Source organism: Siniperca chuatsi, linkage group LG4, assembly GCF_020085105.1.
Source record: "Siniperca chuatsi isolate FFG_IHB_CAS linkage group LG4, ASM2008510v1, whole genome shotgun sequence".
Classification (NCBI taxonomy): Eukaryota; Metazoa; Chordata; class Actinopteri; order Centrarchiformes; family Sinipercidae; genus Siniperca; species Siniperca chuatsi.
In genome coordinates, this window is record NC_058045.1 from 12,722,504 (window position 1) to 12,739,257 (window position 16,754).

Below are 16,754 nucleotides of genomic sequence, written 5' to 3' on the forward strand. Positions count from 1 at the left end.
TGTGAATGAGGCTACAATCATGTGAATGTGTTGACTCCCTTTCTATGTGGGTGGTCAAGGCAGGAAGCAGACATGTGCATTCACTCTCAGTACTAGCAGAGACAAACAAAGCTTAGTCAAAGTTTCCACACTTGTTCATTAAGTGGTTGCTCCTGGCATTCGACATCTTACTGGAGACGCTGTGCTGATAGCAGCAATGTGAAGGCCAGCCTGCAGCCAGTAAAGAGGATGTTTCTAATGCTGCAGGAGGTAGTGGAATAGCAGAGATTATTTCATTTTATTTTGATGGTAATTTGAAGCTAGCGTTGCTGTTCCTGTGAGCTGCAGTGGTCAAACTTAGAACAAGGATCTGGTTTGTGGCTGTGTGCCAGATGCAGTCCAGCACTCCTTTCTGCAGTCTAATAATACCACAGATCACAGGACGTACAGTCAGGGAGAAATTTGTCTCCCAAATTGAGCTTTGAGTCTTCGTTATCTGCCTGCAGTCTGAGTCACAGTGCCAGACTCTCACCCCGCTGACAGCGCTCTAATGAGGATTCTGGATTTTCCGGGCTCCATACTTTATTTCCAGCTGCCCGCTAGAGCAGATTGGGACAAAAGAACTGGTCTCCGTAGTCAGGTGTCTTCCTCACAGTGTGTGTTTCTATGTGTTTGTTACCCTGCGAGGGAGAGAAGGCTGAGCCATGTGATCATAACGAGCACAGTCACAGTGTGTGTTGCCACCACTGCTGCGCCCGCTTTGTGGTTTTAACTGGCTGATTTGATCTTTCATGAGAACCAAAATGTTTCCCTGTTTGCTGTCTTGCTTCACACTGAACCCACATAAAAACAGAGCTGAATGAAAAGCAAAAAGGGGCAAATATTCTCTGGTTCCAGCCTCTCAAATATGAAGGTTTGCAGCTTTCATGCCGCACTGGGCATTAATATGTTTTTTAAACTAAATAACAAAACTTTATTGTCCCACCAGAGCAGAAAATGTCTTTTAGTCTCACCAATGAAGACAGTAAACACAATAAGACACAATACAAATAATAAACACAAGTATCACAAATCATAAGCAATATATGTGTAAAAGTTGATACAACTTATTGAAATCTCCCAGCATGGGGACATTGATTACACATGGCACAAAGGATCCCTTATATATCTTTTTGTTTACCACAGGTGTTTTATAGAGTCATACAGAAGGCATTAACAGTATTATACAGAGCATCTCCTGACTTTGGTTGGTGACCTGTAGTACAATATTCATGGCTGTTCTAACAAAACTAGCCTACTTGTTTTTGGGCTTGTTTTTGTCACTATAAACGTATTTCGGAAAGTGTCAGGTGAATGAAATTAGACCAAATATTAAAGTTGATATTTGTTTCTGTGCAGGAATTCTCTTTTCTACACTGGTGTTTGGGCCAGCGTGTGGCTTCATCCTTGGTTCCCTCTGCACTAAGTTCTATGTGGATGCTATCTTCATCGACACCAGTGAGTTTAATATTTCTCCAGTGCTGCATTATTTTAATGTGTTTTTCTGTGCATGTAGTGTATTGACTTCTGCTGTGCCTCTCTACAGGTAAGCTGGGCATCACTCATGACGACCCGCGGTGGATCGGGGCCTGGTGGGCAGGCTTCCTTTTGTGTGGTGCCTTACTCTTCTTCTCAGCTCTCTTTATGTTTGGCTTCCCTCAGTCGCTGCCAAACAAGGAGCGAGAGGAGGAGGCAGACAGTGAGCAGGTTATGCTTCCTCCCTCTCTGAATTCAGACTATGAGACTCCAAAGTCCAGCAATGGGGTTGTACGCAACCACGAGCCTGCCAACAGCCCCACCTGCTGTCAGCAACTCAGGGGTGAGTGTGCAGGATCCAGTGTAGTACTGCAGTGTAGTCATGCAAGGAAAATATACATTCTGTAAATGTAAAAACATTTTAAATTACATAACATATATTGATGAATTCATTTTCTATATTTGCCAAATGTGAATAAGAATTAAAATGTTAAAAGTATCTTGAGTTTGATACTGTTGTAACTGGTATAAAATGGTTACAACTAAAAGTGGTTAGATCTGCTCAGTGTTGGAAGAAGCATTCAGCTCCTTTTAATTAAAGTAATAATGCCGCAATGAAAAATACTCCATCACAAGTAAAGTACTACGCTGGAAATGTTACTTAAAAGTACTATCATCAAAATTTACTTAAAGCATCAACAATTAAATTACTCATTATGTAGATTGTCTCCAGTCAGGGCTGTATTATTATATATCATATTACTGTAGTATAATTATTACTGATGCATTAAACTGTGAGCAGCATTTTAATGTTGTACCTGGTGGAGGTGGAGAAAATTTGCACTTACATAAGCTACTTCATGAATCTAAATGCTAGTTTTTAGTCATTGTTTTGCACATAAGTAAAAAAAAAAAAAAAAAAAAAAAGTTTTGGAACTCGGCATTTTATCCATTGAGAAGTAATTGGTTTATTATTCATGTTATTTGATTGCTAAACAAATGTAGTCAAATGAGATCAGAGCAGGTGCCAGAAAAGACATAAAGGCAACAAGAGAGTCTGTCCTGCGAACAAACATGCTTGGATCTTAATGGTTCCTTGTTTCTTTACGACTAGTGATCCCCAAGGTGACCAAGCACCTCCTGTCGAACCCAGTGTTCACCTGCATCATCCTGGCGGCCTGTATGGAGATCGCAGTCGTGGCGGGCTTTGCAGCCTTTCTGGGGAAATACCTCGAGCAGCAGTTCAGCCTCACCACCTCCTCAGCAAACCAGCTGTTAGGTCTGTGTTCACAGCAAACATGCACAAGCGCACATATGCACGGTCACACACATTTGTATACCAGTATAATAAACAGGTTTTGGCCAACTGTATTTTTAAGGTATGACGGCCATTCCGTGTGCATGTCTGGGGATCTTTATGGGCGGTCTGCTGGTGAAGAAGCTGAACTTGTCGGCGCTGGGAGCCATCCGCATGGCCATGCTGGTCAACCTGATCTCCACTGCCTGCTACGTCTCCTTCCTGTTCCTGGGCTGTGACACCGGTCCTGTCGCAGGAGTGACGGTCACATACGGCAACAGGTAGGATACAACATGAATGTGCGGCAGCCATTTGTATTTAACGTTGAATACAGGTTAAGGCAATAGTTGCCGACCAAGATAAATTTGAGGTGTTGGGAGATGAGTTTCCCCACTAATTTTTGCTTTTTTCTGGTAACTTACTGAATTATTGTACTTATTCAGGAAAAAATATTCAAATAAAACAAGGGGGAAAAAATCACTCTTTGATTAAACTGGTGATGCAACCTGTGACGAGGGGTCACAAGTAGACATTTCTTCGTTTACAAGCCAAAAATGTTAGGACCCACTGGGTTAGAGCAGTATTATTCTGTTATATAAATATACTGTATATATAAATGACTTTATTGCACGCTGCTCCCATGAAGTGAGTGCACCATAGTCACGCTATTTTACAACTTACCTGGTTTTAGAAAGTTTAACTTCCTGGATAACTGGTCTTACGACGGCCTCTGTTCACCCAAGATTTTCCAGTTTAGCTAAGAGTTCATTTTCATGAAGAAGCTGGTTTTGTAACAACTAACCAATCACATGTAACTTCAGCAGATCTGGTACAGAGTATTGTATGTAAGATAAAATCAAATAAAACCAACCTGTTTAAAACCAGCATCTCTATCTAGATTCAGCAGAGAAAGCTAGACTACATGTTATACACAATAAATTATAGATTAAAAAAATATTATTATACTCCTGGCAATTTCAGTGAGTTTTAATCCCCTAAAATGTTATAGAAATGCATTGTTAACATTGCATTGTTAACATTGTCCTATCATAAGGACCCAGTTATTCTAATAAATAAATATGAGCAGTGAAAAGTAACACTGCTGCCAAGGTTAGTAGGACTTCATTGGAGGTGAACTGCAGAGGGTCTTAATGTGTAAATAAAAATTCTTATCAGTGCCGGTCATTGGGGCACAGTGGACTTACGTTTTATTCAAACAACTTGGTGTCATCTCAGCGAGTCTATAAAAAGATTTTCTATTCAGAAAGTGTCCTTGTGTTCCTCAGAGCAGTGCAGACTGAATACCAAAGCAACAGACTTCACTGAGTCACCAGTGAAAGAGTTTTACAGCAAAATTATTATGAAACAGGACATTTAATTTACTTTTATTTTGATTAACTGGTCAACTGTAACTACTGGCTACTTGTTAGAATTGCTGTTTTATATACAGACAGAGGCATTTGTTAATTTCTTGTTTGATTAGTCATGATGAATTACGCTCCTTTTCACCATCTGTTCTACCATCTAGAGCTGGGAATTGTTTTAAACTTTCCAATATTAGTGGCAATACAATACCTAAGTTGTGATACTGATAGCAAAAATAATTTTTTTAATGTTTATTTGAGGAATGTGAACATGTTTGTTTAACAAAATAAGCCATTAAATGTTGTCTAACCAAATGCTCACAACAATGTTGGCTACAAAGGAAAAAGTCTAAATTTGGGAAAATTATGTCTCAAATAGTAATTGTTTGGTTGCAGAAGAAGTAAATAAGACCGCAAATCTGACACTCTGACATTCAGAATTCAGTCACCTTTCAGTACTTGATAGATTTTATATTATATATTTTTATTGCAACACAACTGGAGCTGCAACGATTAGTCGATTTAATTGATCGGTCAAAGCAATATTCCAAACCCCAACAAATTCCAATACATCAAAGACATTTTGGACTCTGGGAACTTTTGTTGTAATTCTGTAGAAATGATTAATCAGATTAACCGCTAATGAAAATGTTGTTAGTTGCAGCCCTAATCATAACAGTGCTCAACACAACAATATCAAACATCTTAAAAAGGACACATTTAAACATATGTATACAGTATCACTCAATTACTATTCTGTACATGCAAATCTACTTGTGTTATGTTTTACATGGAAATGTCCAGTGTGCCCTTTAGATCACTTACCATAGAACACTGGGCAAGAGATTAATCAGAGCTTGTCATAGATCCATAAAGGTGTTGTCATTTCCTTTTATTTTGACACTGAGCCTCTCCACTGGAAAAAAAGTCTCTATACCATTGTGTTAGTAGGTGTTCATGGATCCACTTAAATTGTAGGCATTTACATGCTAGAAAGACTTTTGTCCAGCATTTTACATCTACATGAGTCCAAGGTATCTTTTTTTAAATGGCCGTCCCAGTGTAAAAATACTTGACTCGCTTTGATATGTTGTGCTACAGATAGCCAGCCGTATCGTTGCCTTTATTTCTTGTTATTTTAATGTGAAAGCAGTATTCTTGTGGTCCTGTAGAAATACTGACTTCAGGCCTTTACTACTTCTTGATTTGGTAGCCTGGACCCAGCCTGTTCCAGAGCAAGTTAGCTGTGCAGTGCAGTTTCCATGGAGATGTTAAAATTGAGGCCCATAGTATCACTGATAAAGGGCTGAGAGTGCTTCTTCGATTTTCTTTGCGCGACATACAGATATAGTTGGTACTTACAGTGGCAAAGGATGCTCAGGTTTTTCTTTGTGTCTCTGTTCAGGACTCTGCGGGTGGGCGAGAAACCAGAAGCTCAGTGCATCAGTCACTGCACCTGCTTCACCTCCTCCATCAGCCCCGTGTGCGGCTCCAACGGTGTCACCTACTTGTCCGCCTGCTTCGCCGGCTGCACCCAAACAGGAAGCTCTCAGACCACGTCGAACAACTCTCAGGTCTTTACCATGATAGACTGTGATAGTGATCAGTGACAGTAATCTCACATAAGAAAAATGGATTCACAGTCTCGGCAAGGGCAAGTTATTTACCTGATTCTACCAAATTAATTACAGATGGTGCAAACACTTTCTTTGAGCTTATTGAAATGTTCTATATGCTTTGATATTAAAATTCAAAGTAAAAAAGTTCCAGTATTTCATAGTTCTGTCGTCAGCTATCACATGCTGGGCAATCAAGTTTTACTGTGGTTGTTTCGAGATCTGATGCTGACTGCAGATTAGTGTCGTCTATATTCAGATCACATGCAGAGAGAATTTCTCTCAGCTCAGCAGCACAAACTATCACTATCACTGCTGTCTCACCGCAGCAGTTATAGCAGTATTTTGTTATTTCTGTTTAAGTGCAGGTATAAGGAACGCATCACTCAGTTCTGCTGTGTTGAAACCAGTCTTTCCTTTAAATGTGAAAATAGTGAAAATGACTGTAATTCGACTCACTTTTTATAGTTCAAATGGTTCTTTGATGAACCTTCTCGTCTTTTTTTGCTTCACAGAACCTGACTGGATGTTCTTGTGTGTCTGCTGAGAGTGAGCTCGCCACAGCGGTTCCAGGGAAATGTCCGATGCCGGGCTGCCAGGAGGCTTTCCTGGTCTTCCTGTGTGTGATCTGTGCCTGCAGCCTGGTCGGAGCCATGGCCCAGACTCCCTCTGTTATCATCCTGATTAGGTATGTTTGTGGATAAGTGTGTGTGAAGAGTGTGTGTTCTTGCACAGAATGTATAAGGACAACAAACCATAGTAATTTATTCTATCTTCTTCTCTTGAAGGACTGTGAGCCCTGAACTGAAATCCTACGCACTTGGTTTGTTGTTTCTTTTGCTACGACTCCTCGGTAAGAACTATTACAGAACTTTCATCAGATAACACATTAAGTTTAGATGCTATGGATCTGTCTCAATACTCACACTTTTGGCTTTTGCCTCAGTGCCTGTTAAGACTGCAAGTGTGTGGAGGTTTACCAGAGCTCACTGGAACATGCTTAGATAATCTTGTCACTCACGCAAATACATGACTCGATCGACCTCAGATGCTTTGTTGATTTTATTTATTTCCACGTAGAGAACAAACAAATCAGATCAACCATACTGCATTGTACTTGGAAAAACAAATGCACATTCAGATGTGGGAGGAGTAATGGAATTAAAAAAGTCTAAATCAGGTTATCTAGAAGCATGCAGGTAAACTGTGCATAAAACATATTAATATTATTTTGACTGAGGAACGTATATCTCAAATAATTGAAAAAAGGATATTATATTTAATATTATATTATATATATATTATTATATTATATGTAATATTTATGTTGACAATGTAAGATATGAGTATCAAGAATAGATTTTTGATAATCAGTTTTGGAGATTCTGCAATAATTGTGTAGTTTGTAAATTCATGCTAAATCCAACATGTCATTCACTTTTTCATGTTGAGCATTGGTGTTGGGACAGACCCTATGAAACTTCTACTATTATTCCTCTTTTCCAAGCTGTTTTTGTGTTTGTTAGAGGAATAGTTCGAGATTTGAGGAAATGCGCTTATTCACTTTCTGAGTCTTGCCAAGAGTTAGATGAGAAGATTTACCTTCCGACAGAGCAAGGCTAGCTGTTTCCCTCTGTTTACAGTCTTTATGCTAAGCTAAGTTAATCGGCTGCTGACTGTAGCTACATATAAATAAATAAATAAACGTATTTCCTAAAATTTCAGACTATTCCTTTTTAAGAATAGTGTGAACGTTAATGCTTTCAAATCGATGTGTAATTGTAGAGCAGTTATATAACCTTTATTTAATCGGGTGGTCTCACTGAGATCAAGATCTCTTTTGCAAGAGAGACCTGAGTACAGCAGAGAGAAAGAAAAACAAACATAGCCAGCCATGACAAAAGTATCAGTGACAAGCACAGATGTCACTAAATTGATTCCAAATTAGAAGAATCTAAAGTTAAACAGTCCTGAGATCTGCTCTAGTGAGTAGTGCTTTTAAATATGCAGTATTGTAGTAAAGATCCCTATATCCTTTTATTTTGGTCTTTTCCTTTCTTCACCTACCTCACTTCCTTACCTTCTAAATAACAAGTATACTTGTGTTATGTAAAGAAAAGAAAGAGGAAAATCAGTAAAAGAAAAACAAATTGGCCAACTACTGATTTGTTATTGACCCAGAATGCACATAAAGTTGTTTTTCTTATCTTTGAAGTTACTTTTCTGGAAACCAAAAGTTTGTGGGCTCAGTCAGTGTTTCTGTTTTACAGGATTCATCCCCCCTCCTCTGATCTTTGGTGCTGCGATCGACTCTACTTGCCTTTTCTGGAGTTCAGACTGCGGCGATAGGGGCGCTTGCCTTCTGTACGACAACGTAGCTTACAGGCACCTGTACGTGAGCCTCGCCATCATTCTCAAGGGCGTCGCCTTCCTCCTCTACGCCACCACATGGTATTGCTTACGCAGGAACTACAAGAAGTACATCAAAAGTCACGAGGGCTACATGACGCCAACTGAGTTTTACCCCTCTCTCACTGACGGCCCCAAACCAGTCGACAAGACAAAGTTTATATATAACCTAGAGGACCATGAGTTTTGTGAAAATATAGAGTCAGTTTTATAGTTTGTTAAGCAAGACAAGGACAATGTGGACATTCATATTCTCTCAAAGGAATATGTTTTGATTTTATTCTTCTTTTCTTGAAAGGATAAAATAACATGTTTATGATAAAGGCAGTCTATTTAATGGCCTGTACAGGAGACATTGCTCTCCACGGCGCTCCACATCCTCGGTAAACCTTCGAAAGGGTCCATTTTAGTCGTTTACGTATCGGCAAGGTGTTGTCCAGTGTTGCCGGTGAATTCCAGTGTTGACTTGGTGGTAGAGGACGACTACAGTACTGTCTGTCTCAGTCCTAATTGAGTATTAGTGAGCGGACATGACTACTATAACTATAGTTGCCATATTGTTTTAGGTCTGTCATGATTCCAGAGATCTGTCTCAGTCAGTGCACTATGTGTTCTGTCTGTCACTCTCTATAAAAAATTTGATTTATATGATTAAAAAAAAAAGTTTGGGTGGTTCTTCAGTTATTCATATTTAAAAGTTGCCAAGTGTTTACAAACTAATAGTTCATCAGTTAATGCATTTTATTTCAGTGCAGCAAGGAAGAAGAGAACAGAAACACCCTGACTGGGTTATTATAGTGGCCTATTAGATGTTTGAACTGTCAGAAAAGAACTTTAAACAAGGTCACTAAACAGCACGTCATCATGTTCAGTTTGTCGTTCTCTTGCTGGATCACAGGCACTATTTTTGATACTGTTTAGACTAGACTGTGAAGTCTTGTCTCATATGTGCAAATGTGCAATTCATATCTGATGCATCCATGTTTATTACTAGTTTTGTGTCAGACTGCAGGTTTGTTTTTCATTATAGCAGTTTGTTTCATTTCCATGTTTGTTTTTACATCTGCAGACTTTATTCAGCATAATATGTCTTAATAAGGGATTATTCAAATACGAATGTTAATTCTGTTCTCTTTTGGCTTTTGCACCTAGTTGAAGAGCAAAGAAGAAAATCTATTTCTATGTGTTTGGACATTCAAGTAAAAGAGATAAGGAGTAATATATTTGTTTCATTAGGCCCAGAATGTTTTATTAGATTGTATTTGAAAGGACATTATCAATTATATATAATCTAATTGTCTGGGATGTGTTTGTCTGATGTCACAGAAGATTTGGGACAATTCATAGTGATGAAAGTAGTATGTTGCATTATTGGGGCAAAAAAACAAAAATCTGTGTCTTCAAACTAGGCCTGTAATATCTGGGATAAAAGTTACAGAAATGCTACAGGAGGTTGTATGTGCAGGTCAAACAAAGTGAACAACACTGAATTTATTCCTGGACATGTATTTGAACTCTAACGCAACTCGGCACACACGGCCTGTTACTCTACTGATCTCTCTGCCGTTACAGTTTTGACATTGTCCCTTTTCTTACACTTTTTGTATGGCAACATATCATTTATTTTACTCTGGAAATAAATTATTTTTCAGAAAATAAATTCAAATTTGAGTGCTTTTGCTTTCTTTTTATAGACATTTTGGGGAACTGCTTTGTCCAGCGTTTTCATTCTGTCATAAACAACCTACACACAACAAACTTTGTCCAGATATTCACAAAACAAAACAAAAAATGAAAACAAAAGACAAAAATTCTGTCTAATACGGGGGCATGGACATGCAGAAACCAAAAATATAAGATTAATTAAAATACAACAAACTATAAATAGCATACGACACAAACAACGAGTTATGCATGAAATTGAAGTATGACACAAAAACACAAAAAGTTAATATAACTTATTTCCAAATCATGATAAATTAATTATGTATTGGTGGACAGTAACATTTACTCACGTACTGGACTTAAGTATAGTTTTGAGGTACTTGTACTTTACTTATTTCCATTTTCTGCTACATTATACTTTTACTGCACTACATTTATTAGATTTTTTTAGTTACTAGTTACTTTCCAAATTGAGATTAATAATACAAAATGTAATCAACAAATAAATTATGATATTATATCAATAAGATGTTATTGATCCCCAGGGGGAAATTCACAACTATATAAAGTAATATAAATGCAATATATATAAATAAATTAAATTTAGCCCAACATTTAGCAGCTGCAACATTAAAATGATCAATCATTAATGCATCAATAATCATAATCCAATAATATAATATACATTATACTTTTACTTGTAACAGAGTATTTCTACACTGTGGTATTGCTACTTTTACTAAAGTAAAAGATCTGAGTACTTCTTCCACCACTGGAATTATGGTAAATATCACTGATTATACAAATAGTACATTTTTTTATTAAAATTAAATGTTTTTTCACCTGTTTTTAAAAATTGTAATTAATTCTGACAATCTCACGTCATCTGATAAACTGTTGCAATATTTGACGCCCACATAGTGAAAGAATATAGATCCAAAAGAACCAAAACACACCAGCAAGTCCACCTCTGAATGGCTGAAGAAGAACAAAATGAAGACTTTGGAGTGGCCTTGTCAAAGTCCTGACCTGAATCCTATTTAGATGCTGTGGCATGACCTTAGAAAGACAGTTCATGCTCAAAAACCCTCCAATGTGGCTGAATTATAACAATTCTGCAAAGATGAGTGGGCCAAAATTCCTCCACAGCACTGTGAAAGACTCATTGCAAGTTATCGCAAACACTTGATTGCAGTTGTTGCTGCTAAGGGTGGCCCAACCAGTTATTACGTTTAGGGGGCAATCACTTTTTCACACAGGGCCATGTAGGTTTGGATTTTGTTTTCCCTTAATAATAACAACCTTCATTTAAAAACTGTTATCTTTGACTAATATTTAAATTTGTTTGATAATCTGAAACATTTAAGTGTGACAAACATGCAAAAAAATAAGAATATTATATAATATATATATATATATAGAGAGAGAGAGAGAGAGAGAGAGAGAGAGAGAGATATTTAATGATATGGCTCAGATTCTCTAACAGCAAACACTGCTGAGGGAAGAAGGACAAAAGACAAGCAAGGCCAAGGCAAGTTTATTTGTATACAGCTACAGTGCAGTGCAAACTATGAATACATCCCCCAGATTGAATTAATCAAAAGTCAGTGGCAAACAGAAACATTTTAAGCCCTGATTTAAAAGAACTGAGAGTCAGAGCAGATCTCAAGTTTTCTGGGAGTTTGTTCCTGATATGTGATGCAGAAAAACTGCATGCTGCTTCTCCATGTTTAGTTTTGACCCTGGGGACAGTAAGCAGACCTGTCCCAGACCATCTGGGAGGTCTGGATGGTTCATAAAAGAGCAGCAGATCAGAAATGTATTTTGGCCCTAAACCATTCAGAGCTTTATAAACCCACAGCAGTATTTTAAAATCAGTTCTTTGACACACAAGAAGCCAGTGTGAAGAGCTGAGAACTGGACTGATGTGATCCACTTTCCTAGTGAGGACTCTAGCAGCAGCTGCAACCATCTGATCAACTTTTAGAGAGACCTGTAAAGACAGCGTTACAGTAGTCGAGCCTACTGAAGACAAACACATGGACATGTTTTTCTAACACAGAAGTCCTTTAATTCTTGATATATTCTTAAGGTAATAGTGGCCTGATTTTGCAATTGTCTTAATGTGGAATTCATCCATACCTATGTCACCAAAGTGTTTTGGACCTTTCATATTCAACTGTGAGGCAACATCAACATAATGACATGGATACATGTGCATTCTATAAATATACAGTGAAAATATACAAAGCAGTCAAGAAGCAACCAAATAGTGTCTCATTTTTATGCATGATGACCCCTTCTAGGCAAAAATAAAAGCCGCAAACAGCTGATTGAAAGCCACTACATTACCTGATGAAAACCTACTGTCAAAACTTTGTGATTGTGCTTAATAAATCATCATTTTGGGAGCATCTATTCAGTGTGCGGGCACCTTTTTCTCTTGAGATTGTTTTTGCCTTTTTGCCTACGCACCTGATATCATGTTGGGATATGCATACACAACCTTATCAACCAATACATTGACATACACTGAAAGTTCAAGCTTTGACTCTAACAATTTGGCCATACTGTGAGAGGTTCTTTAAATTTAAGTGAACAGGAGGAAATAAGGCATGACATTTCTTTGTAGCCAACTATCACATTCCCAACATATTTCAAAAGGTCCCCCTCCACGTTTCAACAAAGAAACTGTCACACCTGCACACAGCCAATTAGAGGCTGACCTGAGTCTGTCACAGCAGCAGAGAGTCAAGGGAGTTTGGTTTGGTGCGTGGAGGCATGTGGCATGCACACAGTGCACATTTTATGTTTTGTGAATTTGAAGATTGATCAGAGAAGCTTGCGCTTAAAATTTTTAAATGAATAAAAAAAAAGCTGAAGTCCCTCTGCACTTCTAAACAACTGAGCCAAAACTAAAGCTTTTATTTTTGTGAAAAAACACCCACAAAAGGAGCACAAACATTTATCAAGGCACCATTTCCATGTCATCTTCAAACATTATCAAATTACAAAACAGTCTGCTGGACTGGAATGAATCACGCAATTTCATTACATCATAGATCTCACTGGGATAAAATAAATAATTGATACCATGTAAACAATAAACAATAAATTATAACTTTATTCAAAATGTTAATGTTTGGCTCGTGTACTGAAGCAGCCACAGAAACAGCCCCTTACGAAAACAACGTGTCATATCATTTCTAAGCTCTTGTGAATGCAAACATAACATGCTTTGAAAAATGAGTGTATAGTGTGTTTCTGGCTGTGTTTGTGTGTGTGTGTGTGTGTGTGTGTGTGTGTGTGGTTGTAAAGTCTAATAATAGCGCACTGACACTCTTCAACAAGACAAAAAAGCTTGTGTATGACAACAGCTACAGTATCAGCAGCATCTGCCTCAGTGAACAATACTCTCTGATACCTACCTCACTCCTGATACACATCAAAGACACACAAAATGCAACTCTGAGTCTCCGGGAAAGTGTCCTTATCAAAAGTCAAAACACACACACAAAAAAGCGACCATTCTCGAAATAGAAGCTGCTGCTGGCAAGAGTTTTCTCTTTTAATCAAGAGGCGTCAATTAGCCTAATGGGTGCTTTAGAAAGATAAACTGTTACACAACAACTCATGTAGCAATGCAGCCTCAGTGGAGAGTTTTGACTTATGTCTTTCTCATACTGTTGAGGGCCATACTGTATATGTTTCAGTGAATATTAATCTAGTGGAGTGACTGAGTTCAGTCTGCTGACATTTTGATTTTCATGCTTGGTTTTTCAACAACAGGATCACAAACTGTAGAAGATGAATGCAAATGTGAGATTTTACAAAATATGTTAAGCGTCCAATCACTTAAGTGTCTATAAATGCAGAACATACAGTTTTAATAATGAATCAGCATTAGACTGTATTCGATATTATTACCAGGATAAATATGATTATGCGTCTTGTCATTATGTGCACTCTCAAGGCTCCAGCTGCACTTTTCACTTCATGTAAATTAGCCCTTTATCTATGTCTCTGAAATACAATTGTGTAGATAATTAATGCATGAAATTTAAAAACAGACAGAGCTAACACTTTACATTTGCTTTGACTAAGTAATGCTTGATTTGCAATTAAACACCAACTAACCATGTGTTAACCATGTGGTCAGCTGCCGTGTAGTCAGCAAACAGATAATAATAAACTATGATACAGTGTAGCTGAAGATTTGAGTGTTCATCACTTTATTTTAGGCAGCTATGAGGTCTCTGACAAGTAAGACTGGACATCTTTGTGGATCCTGAAGTCCTGAAGAATGATGATGCAAAATATGAGCAAATGTATAATGTAATCTGTAGTTTAATTATGACATACTGTAAACAACGAATTGTATATGCATTCATTATTTACTTTGAGTTATTTATGAAGTAAAGTACTGACAAGGCAACCACCAAAATGTGGCTACAATGTTCTCACATAATGTAGTTAATCACACCGATAGCTTCCAGTGCAGTTAATGTACCTTTTATAATTAAAATGGCCACCGTGCTCAAACATTTGTAACTCATAGATAATTAAGTTCTTAACATGTGTTTACTCAATGCTTAATCACTTGTTAAGTAAGCAGCAATTAGTGAACTCTAATGTAAATTGTTGCTGCAAGTGAAATGGGTCTTTGCTGTGTCAACCATTTATGTGCTAGAGGTGGAGCAAACATTTTAGCAGGCAACTGCGAGAAAGAAAAAACATGCCCAGCTAGCTTTTTCAGGATAAACACAAGCTTTGAAAAATATATAATCGAATAAAAATCTAGACACAGCAGAGGCGGTGGTGGTAACAGTATTATAAAGATATATGGTCTGATGCATTTCTTTTTCCAACATCAGCAGTCCTGCCATTTTAAACAAGAAAAAGCTGAAATTCCCTGAGCAATGCAAAAAAACCGAGAAATGTGTGCTTCAAAATATTTTTTCTGAAATGATAGCCGTGCCCAACATTTGTTAGTTAGTAGGAATATCTCACGCCAAAATGAAAAGAAAGAAATTATATTACTTTCTTCTCAGCCTTCTCTTTCATCTGCTCAAAAAAACGTAAATCTCTCCGACCTCCTGCAGCATGATTCAAGTGGTTTGTAGCTGCAGGATTACTCTGCATTAGTAGTGGAAGAAATATTTAGATCCTTAACTTTAGGAAAACACCCATAACAACAATGTAAAAATACTCAATACAAGTAAAATTCCTGCATTCAAAATCCTACCTCAGTAAAAGTACGAAAGTATCATCAGCTAAATGTACTCAATATATTGCAGGAAGTGCAGAAAAATGGACCCTGTGACTGATATATTATTTATTATAAGTGACATTTTTAAACTGTAGTACTGATGCATCAGTGCATAAGCAGCATTTTTATTGTTGTAGGTGGACGAGGTGGAGCTAGTTTTACCTACTTTACAGTTTGGTAGTTCAGTCCAGTTGTTCCCAACCTTGTGGTCAGACCTCCTCCAAAGGGTCACAAGATATATCTGAGCGATGATTCATGGGGTTGGAAAGAAGAAAATAAAAGTTTTACTACACACTTTCCTCTATTTGTTGTTCTTTCGTGAAATATTGTTTAATTTGACCTCTTTGGGTCTTGAAGAGGTTTTTAAAGGAAACCATCTGAGAAGTTTAGAGGGGAAATCAGTCTTTGGTGGAACTGCTAGCAACTCAAAGACATCTGAAACACAACAAGGGACCTACTGGTCTAATCTTGAACAATGCATACACTTATCACATGTTATGTAAAATCTTAATTTGAAAAGTAAGTTGTATCCACAGCTGTCAGATAAATGTAGTGGAGTAAAACGTAAAATATTTCCTTCTGAAAGAAGTATAAAACATCATAATTGTCAAGTACAAGTACTTTAAAATTGTACTTAAGTACAGTACTTTGTTTCCTTCCACCACTGGTGACCAAAGCTATAAAAAGACGTCCCCATTAAACTCAGTGGGTGTCTGATCACATGAGCTCAATTGAAGCTTTGACCTCAATTTTTCAAAATGTAATCAGACCACTACGGAAGCCCTGAGAGGCAGGGATCTAAATTGTTTTCTCTCCTGTGTTAATGACTTACAAACAGGTGAAAAAAAGGTTTTGCCGGGATAATCTTTCTAAGTTCCTTAAATTTTTTTTTCATCTGTGAAACATTTGTAAAAAAAAAGTTTTGCCAGTTGAAAAAAAAAAGTTTTGCCAGGGTAATTTTTCTAAGTTACTTTGGCAGGTGAAAAAGAACTTTTTTTTTGTCAGGATCATTTCAAGTGTTGTAATACTCATTTGGCCACAAGAGGCTGAAGTGCACCACTACCACATGTTCTAAACAGGACTAAAAGCATTCATGTTTTCTTCCAGGTGAAGCGCCAATTAAAATACATTTATAGCCAAAAGAAAGACATGAGAGTAATGTTACCTAACTTGCTAACACACAATATATGTACCTTGTGTTTAGAGTGCATGGAAAAATTAAAACTCACCTGGAAGAAAACATGAATGCTTTTAGTCCTCTTTAGAACATGGTGTAGTGGTGCGATTCAGCCTCTTGTGGCCGAAATGAGTACAGAGCCCCCCTAAAGGTCACAGCGAGAATTTTTTTGAGGACAACTTTTGCATTCCATCACAATATGTTTTGCGTTCTCTCACAATATTTTCCTTCTTCCATTCCTTCTGAGTCTATTTCCGCTCAACAGCAAGACGTCTCTCCAGAAGAAAGCAGTACAGTAATCAGCAGGATGCTGTCGGTTTCACTCGACAGTTACTGTACTCTGTACTCTGTACTGGACCCCAGAGGGGTTTCACTGAGGAAAATCAGACATCTCCAGAGGCAGAATTACAGATGCGCAGTTGAATCTACCTCATAAAGCTAATGTGCTGTATTTGTATGAGTC

General features: G+C 37.6%; 1 protein-coding gene across 1 annotated transcript in view; it reads left to right on the forward strand.

The window, feature by feature from the left end:
- slco3a1a (solute carrier organic anion transporter family member 3A1a) overlaps positions 1-9,846 on the forward strand; it is a 40,159-nt gene extending 30,313 nt beyond the window's left edge. Inside the window, exons 4-11 of the mRNA XM_044192127.1 lie at positions 1,378-1,476; positions 1,565-1,837; positions 2,609-2,773; positions 2,874-3,072; positions 5,561-5,729; positions 6,287-6,459; positions 6,560-6,624; positions 8,042-9,846. Of these exons, the coding sequence (XP_044048062.1) occupies positions 1,378-1,476; positions 1,565-1,837; positions 2,609-2,773; positions 2,874-3,072; positions 5,561-5,729; positions 6,287-6,459; positions 6,560-6,624; positions 8,042-8,394 (1,496 nt within the window). The 3' untranslated portion in view covers positions 8,395-9,846. The remainder of the gene's footprint in view (positions 1-1,377; positions 1,477-1,564; positions 1,838-2,608; positions 2,774-2,873; positions 3,073-5,560; positions 5,730-6,286; positions 6,460-6,559; positions 6,625-8,041) is intronic.
- The last annotated feature ends 6,908 nt before the right edge of the window (positions 9,847-16,754 follow it).